Consider the following 14111-nt stretch of genomic DNA (forward strand, 5'->3'; position numbering starts at 1 on the left):
CCACGATTAGTCGACTAGTCACGATTACATCGACTATCAAAATCGTCGATGACTAATTTAATAGTCGACGCATCGTTTGAAGCTTTGTAAGATCCCAAAAGACGCAGGAATAAGTACTAGGATTTAAGAGTGTAATAACGGACTGAAACAGAAGATGGCAGCACTGCATGTACAAGGATGCCAAACCCCGAAGAAGAAGACTGTGTCCCAGAATTCATAGCGCAGCCCTGCTCAGTTTCCAGCAATGGCAGCAGCTAGTTAGTTTTAATGTTACTCTTATTATTCTTTCTGGGTCACAAAATAAACGTCTAACATATTTTCAGGCAGGAATGTAGCTGTGTAAACTTCAAATATCTGCTCAGTTTATCAAGACACCACATATTTTCAAAAGCGCTCGGACGTTGTCGGAGACGTCTGTTACCCACTAGCTCGATAGCTAGCCGAGGTTCAAGGCTCACTAGACCCGGTGAGAACACCGGACTCCTGGCAAATCGTTTTCAAACCCACCGCCGTCTTTCGCTACTCAGGTTAAACATGATATATAAGTCACTTAGATAACTTAAAAATGTTATTGTTTGGCTTTTTTTCAGTATTTTATTTGTTTCTGAGTAAATCGGTTTGGCTGAGATTAAAGTTATAGTTTTTACACAGCTGAATAAATGTCAAGCAGACAACTGATTACCAGAAGTGTGAGATGCTCGAGAATATACTCCGGTGTCCCGTTATATTTTAGATAGAAAGGTTTTTATTAAACTTCACCGAAACAATCTAAACTATCATTTTGTCTTTATTTTTACTTAGCACATACCTTAAACACTTAAAGCTGTAAGCTAATGATAGTTATATAAGACCAGATGCATGCTGGTGCAATAAGCTGTACGTTTTACGTTCATGATCTGATTAGTCGACTAATCGCAAAAATAATCAGTGACTAGTCGACTATCAAAATAATCATTTGTGGCAGCCCTAGTCTAGACATCTAATGCAAAAAAATTTCTAGATGAAAAAGTGTAACAATTCATTAATATATTCAGAACTGCAGAAACCATTCCAGTAATTCTGCATAGGAGAAAATACTTTTGGTCCCCTTTATATAATTCCAGAAATGTACAGCCTTGAAGCAAAACCAAAATTCAAGCTAACTAGCTTGCATGAAAGTTAACCCACAAACGTGTTAGTCTACATATCAGCTAGTCAATTAGCATGCCAAGCAGCCAGTAGGCTACACAGTGGACTGCAATGATTCGGAATGATAGGCCTCATTGCACACAACAGCACCCACCTCCATTTTGTCATGGATGACTGAAAGGCATAATTACACTTAATCACCCCTTTCGATGCCTGCTCTCTGCTCTTTTTAGAATAGAATAGAATTCAACTTTGTCATTGCACATGTCACAAGTACAAGGCAACGAAATGCAGTTTGCATCCATCCAGAAGTGCTTTAGCCATGATATAGATATATTACAAAATATATATAAGCAATAATAAAGGCAGGAGGGTGAAGAGTCCATTTTAAAGTGGAATCCTGCAGTGATAATGGTTAATCTAAGAGGTATATCTATGGTTAGATCTAAGGCTAACATAATTTCCTTTCTTTATCTCCTCCGATCCATCTTCTTAAAAAAAATAGCCACATCTAACTCCTTATTTAGTTTGTTCTTAAGAACAACTAAGAACAACAGTAGATTGGGTGTCAGCTGGCAGTGGAAAGATATACTGACAACAAATGTGAACACAGCTGACTGTTTCACTAGCTCACCAAGTGCTGGCCAGATGCAATACACTCTTGCCGCTCTATCTAGGATGTGAACTTTTGGATAAGTCAGCCAAACAGTCACTGTCCCTCTCAGTGTGTGTATTAATAGCAGACCTGTTGAATCGAAAGCAGAGCAGACATCTGCCAGCTCTGCCTGCTGCAGGACTCCCACCCACCTCCTGTTCTCCAGGAGGTGGGTGGGAGAGTAGGAGCTAACAGAGGTACAGAGGATGGCCCAAGTAAGAAGAAAATGGCAACATCTCAAAGCGAAGCAGAAAACAGAGCCTGGTCTGGTTTGTGGTGCTCATCTCTGCCTCTGGCTGATAAATCACTGACTATGCTGTAAAGTAGAGCAGGGCGATATGGCCAAAAGTATTTATCACGATATAATTTGAAAATTTGTGATAACGATATAACTGATGATATAATTGACACGACACAAAATACAACTCCACAACTTTACTAGAGCAAAAAAAAAAACATTCATGTATTTTCACTTAAACAAGCAGCTGTTTTTATGTGCATTAAAGCTATATAAAAATTTAACAGTGGAAATGGAAATTCCTTGCTAAAAGTTTAACAAAAGGCATTTCCAGCAGAAATGGGCTGACATATCCTGAGCATAACCATGTATAATATCCACTGAAGTTAAAAAAAAGGGGCTTTGCAACATGAAACCACAGTGTGACAAATAGAAAAGTCAAATATTTATTTTTCAGACCATAAGGTGCATGGGATTATAAGACACATTAAGCGAAACAAAGCAGTCAGATAAATAAAACTTTATTCAACTCATATTTCTTGCTTCTTCCACTTCTGTACCATTGATTCATTAATGCTGTATTCTATCACAGCTGCTCTATTCCCATGTTGTTGCAGTATATTAATGACTAACCTGGTATTGTGGATGGATTGTCTCAGTTGTTCTCCTGACTGAAGTTTGGTCCGTTTACAGCATCCTGCCATGCGATTGCATTTGTCTCTAACTATCAGGAACCCTCACGCTAACTTTTAATGAGTGGCAAAGTGTTAGCGTTGATTCCTCCAGATTCACTGTTTATGTTATAGCTGTGTCGCTAGCGATCACGTAGCACATCATTATAAACCAGCTAGCCCAACTTCAGTAACCTTACAAACGTCAGTGCTGTTTAGTTTCCTGTCTTCATTTATGTTGGAAGTGATAGCAGAGCTGTACGTTTGAATTTTTCCAGAAATTTCAGAACATGCTATATAATGCTCAGGAAACTAGCGAGCTAACTTCCGCCATCTTCCTGCTAGCTTCTAACTCCGTTAAGTGTAATAAATTCTGTTTTCATGGATGCCTGGATGTTAAACTTCATAGTTACACCTGGTAAAGCAGCAATGCTGATCGTTTTATTAAAGATGAAAGAATTTAGACAGTTTCTTTTAACTCTCAGTTATGCTGCAGTGTTTGTTTGACTTTGGGACCTGAAGTGGATGGAGTTTAGGACCCAGATTACTCCCAGATTTACAAGCGCCTTAGTCCCACAAATACGGCAATAACGACGGCCCGCTTGCATGTTCTACAAAAAACTGTGCTGTGTATCTGACGGACAAACACCAAACCAGTTCCATATCACTGAAGTGGCACCATTTTCACAAACTAATTCTGGTTCATCCGCTTCACTCAACGAAACGCTTTCTCCCTTCTCATTCTCCATTGCCGCCATGCTTTTTTGGCCATGTGCGTATGAAAACAAAGGCACTGCGCATGCGCGTTTTACCCATCTTCTATCGCGATATTTCATTTTCTTATCGTTGCCTAACGTTGTACCGGTATTACCGTGAACGGTATAATATGGCCCAGCCCTACTGTAAAGCAGAGATTTCAAACACAGAACCCCTGAGCCAGAAAAGGCCTGCCAAAGGATCCAACCTACTGGGGGAGGGGGTATATTTTCTTGAGTTTTCACTTCTGTCATTACTTTTATTTGAGCCTGAGGTCTAAACTATAGCCTTCATACAAACAAAGACATTGCCTGCTCCACTATATCAAAGTAAGCAACACATAAGGCAAACAGAAAATGAGTTTTTTTTCCCTGTTAGTACATCCAGTGAAAAACATAAAGGGTACTGTTTTTTTTCACTATAGAGCAACTATTAAATTCTCTCAAAAAGGCTATAGCCTTTTTTTTTAAACACAAGCAGCTATCCATCCATCTGGCTTTGTGTGTACAATTCATTATTTCACTTATACAAAGTAGTGGCAGCTGCACAGGTCTCACTGCAAGAGACAAGTTAACCTCTCATACACTGCTCAGTGCTTTTGAACATGTCATTCTGCAGCCTCTACAATAAAAAGGCCGAAACAAAAGAAAGCGCAGAGTAGTTAGGGCCCTGTCAGGCAGAAATAAAGTGTCAATCCCACCCTCTCAGGCATATCGCAATTTTCAACTCAAGTCCTAAAAACTAATGGCACTTAGAGTGACAAGTCCCTACTTTGCATTCAGCGCCTAAAAAGCACACAGGCCTTGAAGAAAGTAAGCCAATGACTTGTTGCAATTCTATAACTTTCAACTTAGCTTTAGCAAAAATATGCAGTGGAACCTTTGACTCAGAGTGTCCTCGTGTCTTGAGACTTTATGCAATGCACAGCCTCTGCCACCTGTCACCCCATCCATTTACATGAGTCTCTCTTGGAAGCCTAGATAGCTTTGACTAATCCCCACCATAACTGACTGACAGCTGACCATTTGCTCACACAGACACTATTGCTAAGTAGGCCTGCATCCCCCTTGGATTTATAAATCACTCTTTTACACACACTTACAGAATGTGTGTGTGAATGGGTGGATGACTGGATATGTAAAGCGCTTTGGGGTCCTTAGGGACTAGTAAAGCGCTATATAAATACAGGCCATTTACCATTTACACTTACAGGTCAGGTTTCCCTGACTTCTACTGCAATAGCATGCTTTTGAGGGTGCAAGAGGCTAAAGAAAGCAGGACTAAAGAGACACCTTAAAATGCACAAGTTCTCATACAACCAAAAAATCCAATGATACTGTCAATATCACGTTGCGGTGGCTACGAAGTACTACCAACTTCCACATATCACAAACTGGCATTTTAGTTGGCATTTCAATGGGGCAGATGATACATTTCTGTCTTAATCTTATTTTTGTAATAAGGAGGACAGCCTTGGATTAAGAGACTAGATATCACATGTAAAGATATTGCATATCAACGGACAAAGTACAAATGTAATGGTGTTGTTAAACCAAATGCAATAAAGTCTTCAGACAGTGTGATTACATTCAAGGAAGAGACCATAACTGATGCAAGTTCAAGTTCAAAACCCTACAAACTGACAGCAGAAAATGAGCATTTTGCTGTGTGTGCCAGAGTCGCTTTATACAACTTTACTTCTACACACTACAGAAAAATTAGCAGCTCTGCAGACAGTGAGTGAAATCAGTCACAATATGACTTTGTGGTAAGTGCTACGTAATCCGTCATGGATACAACTGATTGGTGAAATTGAGTAATTATAATTACAAGTTGTAATTCTTTTGTGTTTTATCTAAAAATACCACCCCGGCCTTCTACAGACAATTATGTCATTAAAACCTTCTGAAAAAAGGAATATGTCAATAACAGCCCAACCCAACCCGCTGTATCTACAGCGACCATCACAAATGTTGTTTTCTTCCAAAATTCATGACAAATGGATACAAATTTCACAGCATCTTTGGAAACATTCTTAAGATGGCTACATGCTGTGCCATTTTAGCAATCTCATAAATTTGCTGCATGCTACACTGTTTACTGCCCCAAAATAAACAATGCAGACCTTCACATTTGAAGCATGTATGCATGAGTAGGACTTGAATCTGCATACAATTACAGAAGATGCATTTGACCTTGACCTTCACTGTTAGGGTCCACGGTCAAAATTGACCTTGAAAAAACATTTAAAGAAACCATATCGAGTAATTTATGGAAAGGGCATGGAGACAGCTGTACAATACACTTTTTATGTTTTTAGTACGACGCATTGCGACGTGACAATGATGTCACAACAGGCTGAGGCCACCACATTGTAATAAACGCAGGCTGACATCTACATGTTGTAATGAAAACAAATCATCAGTTTTGGTATTGGTACTACTTTGGTGCCTAACTTGACCTCTGGGGGTCGTTGGGCACTCTTGGCATCAGCTATCAGATTTTTATTTTTTTTTTATTTTTTAAATAAACACTAAAAGTGCATCGCTATTAAAAAACAAACAAACAAACAAACAAAAAAAAACAATACTGTGTGTTGGTACTTATACAAACATAAAGCATCACTATGACATATCTTTTACTAATACAGTGATTCTGCCCAGCTGTGCACCTCTGAGGAGCCTGTTTGGCCACACAAAATTCCCACAAACCTTCCTTCAGTCAGGCTGATACACTAATGCCTCTTTTCCACTAGTACCTACTCAGTTTAGCTCAACTTTTAAGGTTTTCTATTAGGTGGCAGTACCTGGTACCAGGTACTTTTTCAGTACCTGCTTGGCTAGTGTTCCAAGCAAGCTGCGTCAATACGAATATGTGACATCAACAGACTGCATGCCACCAATTGCCCAGTCAGTGGCATCACTCGATAGTCATCGAGAGCAACATCTTCACAATAATCAAAACTGCCATTTTTAAAACCGGGCAACAAGGGAAATGGCTGCACACAAACCAACACCGTGGTCCCTGAGCCGGACAAAAAGCAGTTGACTGAGCAGCAGTCTATGGCCATTGTTGTGTGGTGTTTGCATTGCAAACAAATGACGTCCCAGATGTTCAGACACGTTGCTATAACAGCCCCATGCACATTGAGGTGGTACTCAATAATGGGAATGGAAAACAACGGAAACCGAGTAGAGTCAAGTGGAGTCGAGTAGGTACTAGAGCAAAAGAGGAATAAGTTGTGAAACACTGACAAGTCCAAGGGACTGTGAAACTATTGTACTACTTTGTGTGTTTTATGTGTGGAATTGGGAAGCATGCTTGTATCCAGCTGGTTACCAAATGATGCAGGCACAGAGCAAATAAACTGCAAAGACAAAATGGAAAGTGAAGAAATGAACAATGTAGATTTTTTTTTTTTTTTTTTTTAAATCCAAATCCAGCGACAAGGAAAATCTTCTGTCTGATTTGCAAAATCATCTGCAAATCAGGAGGGGTACACAGCTCCTTCAGTCTCCTATTTAGTGGTTACGTTAAAGAAAAGCATGCTCTGTGCTACAGCAATAAACCAGGCTTTAGTTTCAATAAAGGGGGTTCAAAGACATGAAACAAGCCCAGAGTGGAGATATGACAAATTGACTGAGACTCAAACCAGCACAGAGCAAAAACACAATCATTAATAAAAACCAGAAAACATTTGCTGTATATGATGCCTTTTTCTTCCACTGGCTCAACAATGATGCTAATAAAACAAAAGGAAGGAGGCAGCCAAAGAAGGTTCTGTGTAACCAAGCTCTTTCACACATCTTTAACGATGAGTTAAAAGGACTAGCTTTATAAGGGGGAGTGTGCTTTCACACATTAAGAAAATAACAGTTCTGTCCAGAGGAATTGCAGGAAAGACATTCGTTGTTTGTTTTTTTTCCCCATTTAGTCATTTCCATTTATGATATCTTATATTGATCCTGAGAAAAAAAGATGTGAAGATCCTTTTTCTCAGTGGAAAATGGTGAACATAATGAGAAAACATGGTCCTGGGCCCAGTGGTGGGAACAAGCTGAATGAGTTCTAGTCAAAGCCAGTCAGTCTGTGTCAACACAGGACTGCATAAATAGCTGCATCCTGCTTCTTTCTCATCCTCTCCTGGCCCAGTCCAAACAATAGCATGGATTAACTGTCCTTCCCATCTACTGGCAGTGGGCAACAGTAACCAGGACTGCAATTAAGAGCCCCTCTGGCTGCTCTCTGTAGACACAGTCCTGAAGCTTTAGCGATGGAACCAAATCCAGCAAAACAGCTCTACTGTGCACACGTGCACACACAGTAGCCAGTAAATATGTTGATAAGGTTCATTAATGGCTGCTTGTAGCCAGGAAGGCTTTCATAGGTTAAGGGCTTTTCATCAGCTAAAGAGTGCCAAGAGCACAAAATGCTGAACCCTCTTAGTACAAAGTTTAACCCCGCCATCAGTTGGACCATAACAGTAAGAAACAATACTCTGTAATGAAACAACCAAGTGGTAGTGACTGAAATACACTGCCTGGACTGAGACTATATACAGACCATCATTTTTAATCTGTGGAATTATACATAACAAACACAATCTAATATGATTTTGGTTCTGTGCAAGGAGATGAACAGGACTCTGCTCTCTTAGGGACACCCACTAGAATACTAAGTAAACCTTTCAGAAGCCTTGCCTGCACATGTGCAAATAATAAGCACTTTCTCCTCATTCCACTATTTTAGAGTGCAACAATCCATGTGGCTAATGGCTCTGACCACAGGATCCAAAGGCCACACTAAAAAAACAAAACAAACACAAACAAAAAAAGCGACAAAAAAACAACAACAACAAACCACCACAGAATAACCATCAACCCAACAACTGGAGAGAGCTGCTGCTAGAAAACACAGGAACAAGTAGTACCTATGCAATTACTATGTGTGCCAATAAGTATATCTCACACAGCAACCAGCTGGAAGAAAGCACAGACTGGCCCACCATCTAGCTCAACAGTAAGGTGAGCGGCATTGTGGACTAATCTGAATACTACAATTGTAGGGATGCTACTGAAGACTCCATGAAACTGATAAACATTCCAGACTGGTTACTACTGGGGTTGTAACAATTTCTCCCAAACAATGGTTTTGGTTCATACCACAATTTTGGGGGCCCACATTGTTAGTTTATACCTTAATTCATTCTTTAGATGAAGTGCATAACAAGAAAAAAGTAAATTGTCTTCTCTTTACTTTAATGGATAATGCATGTTGGTTGCTTGCCACCAACAGCAGCAAGCGATAACATGAAGCCTGCCATTTAATCAGATATCCCCTGCAGTCATGCAGTCAAACTGTTCACAGAGCAGAGGGTACAACGCTGTCCAGTCACGCGTACAATATCAAAGTCTTAGGATAAATGAGCATGTGTGTGGTTTGTGATTGCATGGGTGTGTACGGCTCAATGAGAAAGTACCCACAGCTTCCTCATTGCCTCAACTGCACCTCTCAAGTTTGTGAGAACTCCATTTGAAAAAGAAAAAGCAAATTAACATCTAGCTGACTGCCCTTGAAGGAACACCTTTGAGAGCCCTTTCTACATGCATAAATAATCATGAGACCGATTTCAGACTCCTTTAGGATTAAGACTGCATGCACACCCACACCGTCTGAAAAACAAGCTTAACAGAGTACATCTCATTATCCAATTCAGGAGATTGACTTAGTCCCATGGTTTTAGTCTCAGCAAAGCCACCTGATATGACAAATATCATAATTATGTCATGGAAGGACACGCAATGTGTCTGTCTGCACTGTCAGTCCTCACAGGAAAATCAATGAGACAGTTAATTCAGTGCAATGGGACACTCACAGACATCAGCTGTAGTTGGGCTGACCTTGTAGCCTACGGCAGCTCTCAAAATGATCCATGCCCAGCAGCACAGTGCTGGAACACACACCTTGGTATTTAAAACAAGTTCTGTTACACAGTCCCAGGGCTCATAACTGTTGAGTTAAAGTTATCTTACAACAACAGCGAACACATGCTCAGGCTCCGTATAAAGACTAAGTGCCGATGTGTCACAGCAGGGTGAGACAAAACTGTGTGAAACAGGTGCTAGCCACATTCCCACCCATCACACTGCTGTGTGCTAAAACTGGCTATTAACGTGACTTTGAAAAGACGTTCTGTGCAGTTTGATTCCAAAAGCCTGTTTTCTGACAATGTTTTTAGTTTTGTCTTTTTTTCCTTTCCTTTTTTGGAAGAGCTAGGGGAGTTAATAAAGTGGACAAGATAGTGAACTAGTGCTCAAGGCAACAGGCCCGGTGCTCTTCAGTGGAAGATAAAATGACTGCTGAAACTTAATGAGTGCATTACACTTTTAAAAATGCGCTGCATCAACATTCACATCCTGTCTAGTACACACCTCTGCAACTCACCAATACAATGTTCTAATTAGCTGTGTGACTCATTTCATTTCTTTACCATCATTCATCAGCCAAACATCTTTTGCATACCTACAGCCGGAGCATCATACTCATCACCCAGTAGTATTTCAGGAGCTGAGTATGCCAAAGATCCACAGCTGGTGGTCAGCTTTTTTCCTGGCTGAAACTTGTTACTGAATCCAAAGTCAGTGAGCTTGACCAGCCCTTGTTTTTCAAAGAACACCACGTTCTCGGGTTTCAAGTCCCTGTGCACCACGTGCAGCCGATGACAGTAGGAGATAGCGTGGACAATTTGGGCAAAATATTTCTTAGCCAACTCTTCGTTCAAGCCCTCCTCATGCTTCATAATGTAGTCAAACATATCTCCTCCATCTCCAAGCTCCAGGATGAGATAAAGCTTCGTCTGCGTATCTATCACTTCATACAGGCGCACAATGTTGGGGTGCTGCACCAGCTTCATGCAGCGGACCTCCTGGAAAAGATGGCCCGTCGCCACTGTGTCTAGCTTAGTCTTGTCAATCACCTTCACCGCCACTTTCTCCCCAGTGAAGACATGGCGTGCCAGCTTGACTACAGCGAAGTGGCCACGGCCCAGGGTCTTGTCCAGGTCGTACAGGCCGGCGATCTTGCCATCGTAGCCACGCTTAAAGCCTGCCATAACTCTGGAAGGTGAGGGGGAAAGGGGAGCCCCCGCTATGGGCAGGAGCGGGTTGGATGAGTCAAGAGGGTCCAGCTTATTTCAGTTCATCAAAGGCTTAATGTTAAACCCATGGTTCCAGCTTCCTAATGCGCAGAAGACACAAACAAGCAAAATGCATTAATTGCCTGTCATGAGAAAAGCTGATGTTAAAAAAAACAGAGAGAAGCACCTTTTTCCATTGTGGTGACATGTCAGTCTAGCCTAAATGCATCTGCCTGTCTCTTTATACAGCGTTATACAGAATAGGCTTGGCTACATGACAGAATTAATTGAGTTCAGCTAAGCGTACTGAACATATATATGTTAGCACAAAACCCGGTGTGTTTAACCACTCAGCTTTCTGAATGCAGTGAGCTTGGGCTTGTTTTGACAGGGTGGTTGCTAACTGCTGCACCAGCTAATGCATCCCAACTCGTTGCCTCGTACTGATAAAAATTGAACTTTCCTAATATGTATACATACATTAAATGTTTAAAAATACTTGTTACAACAACGGCAGAGTTTAAGCTCGTAACTCAGCTGTGTAACGGGCCCGGAGGTAGCACAACCAACTAACGTTAGCTCCCACCCGGGGGACGAGGGTAGCTCGTTGTTCATTGATTGATCCTATGTTAGCTTACCGGATGACTCACGTTAATCACTTTGAAACAACGGAACGTCACCAGCCCACCCTACAGAATTTTCAACACAAACTCATTTTTCGTTTTGGTCACTCGGGGGAACAGGTGTTTCTTTCAATACCACCCAGCTAGCCTTAGTTAGCATGTAGCATATAGCAAGCTAAAGTTACTACGGTTCACTCAGCTCACCGCTCCAGCTTCTCTCCGCTAACCATAAACCCGCGTGTCCAAGTCTTCACCGGGTACCTTATGCGCTCCGGGGCTGTTTGTTTGTGGCGAATAATCACAAAAGACCAGGACGGTGCAGCCTCTTCAAGAAGACCACGGCACTACACGGTGCCTATGCCCAGCGTTCATTCCATGAAGGAGGCATTGCATCGTTGGCAACAGCTGCCCTAATCGGAATGGTAGTATCCTCCCAGCCGAAGCGGCGGGGCTGTGGCGCTGCCTTCGGGTGCTGAAAGTGTCAAAAATGTCACACCGTCACACTTATCATAGAATTGCTTTAAACATTATACACAAGGTATAAAACGTATTTCCTTTCTTGAATAGATATGGATCACGATTAACTACAAAACCATTAAATTTTTTTTAAATGCAATAACAAGGTAGCATTTTTTTCATGGAACCTACAGTATAGACACTAATTGTTTTTGATCGCTTTTGTTATTATTGCTAATTGACACTAATAAGGTTGTAGTCATTTGGACAAATTGTATATATTCACAATCTAGCAGACTGAATACAGGTTCTTTCGAGGAGTACTTGAAGGTAGCATATCAGCATCATCAACCGCATTCAACTCTGACGTCAAACAGTCTTGATTGGAAAAGGTTGCTGAACAACACAAATATTGTAGACAGATACTGCAGCAACAACAAAAATAACGATAATGTTACAATAATAATAATAATAATAATAATGACACATTTCCCTGAAAGTTCAAAAACCGTATACTATGAGATAGCAGGAAGTACTTTACTTCTTCCGTGATTTTTAAAAAAGATAAATGTCAAAAGTGATAATCAACCTGAAATAATTGGGTTCCATACTTCAAGACTTTAACACAAACCTCATTTTCGGACATATTCCCTGTCTCTGTTGTTTGGTCTTTGCAGTAAAAGGTGTGCACTGACACCTAGTGTCAGACAATCAGATCTATGTTTAGGCCTTTACTCCGCATCCTTTCTCTTCTCTTATTCAGTATTACTCTTAGTTGAAAATTGTGATCTTTAAACCTTTTCTCTCTATTTTTGCTCTATCACACAGTGTACCTATACCTGATCTGCCAGTAAGGCATGTTATCTGGCTCAATGATTCACTGAACATCCAGCTTTCCCTCACAGGTGCTTAGTGACTTTCATTATTCAGTTGCAGCTTTTATTTTTTGCTCGCTCAGTCGGAAGTATTCCACACAGAGAAGGTGCATTTTCCATGTTGAAATGTGTGCAGTGAAAAATAACAAAATCAAAAGACATACATATAAATACATAACAAATGTAAGACATTCAGAGTTTATGTGCAACAAGATAAAGTTGAGTAATTCATATCCCATTGTGTTGTGCTCTACGGTAGCTACATAAATGCTGAGCAAATACAGCAGAGCTAAATTTAACATATAAATTATTCAGTTTTGCTCCTCCAGCTCATAGGCCTATTTCCTCTTTGTCATACCGAATTCTTGCACAAACTCACAAAGCAGACTCAAAAATAGTTGGAAAGTTCAAAGTGTTTATTTACACTTAAATAAAGAGCTCTGCAACAGGAGCAGTGGCTACCAGATTTATCATTTGAATCCATAAAATGCCAGTTTGTGTGACAGGCAGCAGCTTTTGACAGTTTAGCATACATACATATAGTTAGTATTTGGATCTGGGAATACCAGGTGCTGTAAGCTTTTCCTGTTTTTCACTGCTCCTGATGTCTAGAAAAAGAGCACTGAAAATTAAGGCAGTGACCCATTAAATTGTACACATTTAATGCATCCATTTTGTATAACCTGTTAGTAATGTCCAAAAGCCATTTATGTCTAGTTGGGACAGTTTAGTGTCTGTTTTGATATTAGTTTTTTGATCAGACAAGAGAAACATCCGAGCAATCAGGTTAGGGCCAGCCAGGGTTGGGGTTAAGGTTAGGGTTTTAGAAGGTTGGAGTTCTGAGAGACAGAGACAGCACAGCTAGGTTAACCCTTCAAATCCATAAATTCCCAGTTTGTGAGCCCAAAGAATATATATTTTTAATATTAGTTTTTTGGTAAAAACAAAGCAATACCTCTAACCAATAGGATTAGGGCCAGGGGTTGGGTTACTCCAATGGTTACGGTTACAGCCAAGGATGGGGTTAGGGCTTTAGAATATTGGGTAGGGTTGGGGTTTGAGTGAGAGTTCATACGCCCAGGTTCACCCTTTGAATCCATAAATTCTTACTTTGTGATCAAAGCAACAACGTACTGCCATAACACACTGAGCATGTGCCAATTTAATCTCATTCTGGAAGCTAAGCAGGTACAAGACCAAATATCTCTTGTTGGAGCAGTTTGTTGTTGTGTTTAGGGCTAAGTTTTGGCCAGAGAAGAGAAAGTGCCAATTGATGGCGACAGGGCCAAGGTCAGGGTTGATGGAAATTACCAAACTACAGAGGAATTTAGGAGACGTCCCAAAAATAAAAGTTGAAACAATCTGCTTGACTGACATGCATGACTGACAATGTTGTGGCATACTCTGAATGAGACGACAGATGGTTTACTGTGGGATTTCCTCATTGACCTGTCTCCCCAATGTGATATTTGTGTAGGGTATGTTTGGTCAGAGGGTTCCTTTGTTTGTGCGCATGCGCTATCCAGCATGCTGCCTGCTGTAACCCATAATTTCCTTCAGGATTAATAAAGTAT

At 40.7% G+C, this 14111-nt stretch overlaps 1 protein-coding gene across 1 annotated transcript in view; it reads right to left on the minus strand.

Moving 5' to 3' along the window:
- Positions 1 to 11610, minus strand: part of snrka (SNF related kinase a) — a 58786-nt gene extending 47176 nt beyond the window's left edge. The window contains exons 1-2 of the mRNA XM_085365000.1: positions 11411 to 11610; positions 9971 to 10684 (exon numbers count right to left, since the gene is read on the minus strand). Coding sequence (XP_085221126.1) covers positions 9971 to 10559 — 589 coding nt within the window. The 5' untranslated portion in view covers positions 10560 to 10684; positions 11411 to 11610. The remainder of the gene's footprint in view (positions 1 to 9970; positions 10685 to 11410) is intronic.
- Positions 11611 to 14111: the final 2501 nt, after the last annotated feature.

This window comes from Diplotaxodon limnothrissa, linkage group LG11 (assembly GCF_057381915.1).
Source record: "Diplotaxodon limnothrissa isolate DT_005_m linkage group LG11, D_limnothrissa_male_GT1.1, whole genome shotgun sequence".
Classification (NCBI taxonomy): domain Eukaryota; kingdom Metazoa; phylum Chordata; class Actinopteri; order Cichliformes; family Cichlidae; genus Diplotaxodon; species Diplotaxodon limnothrissa.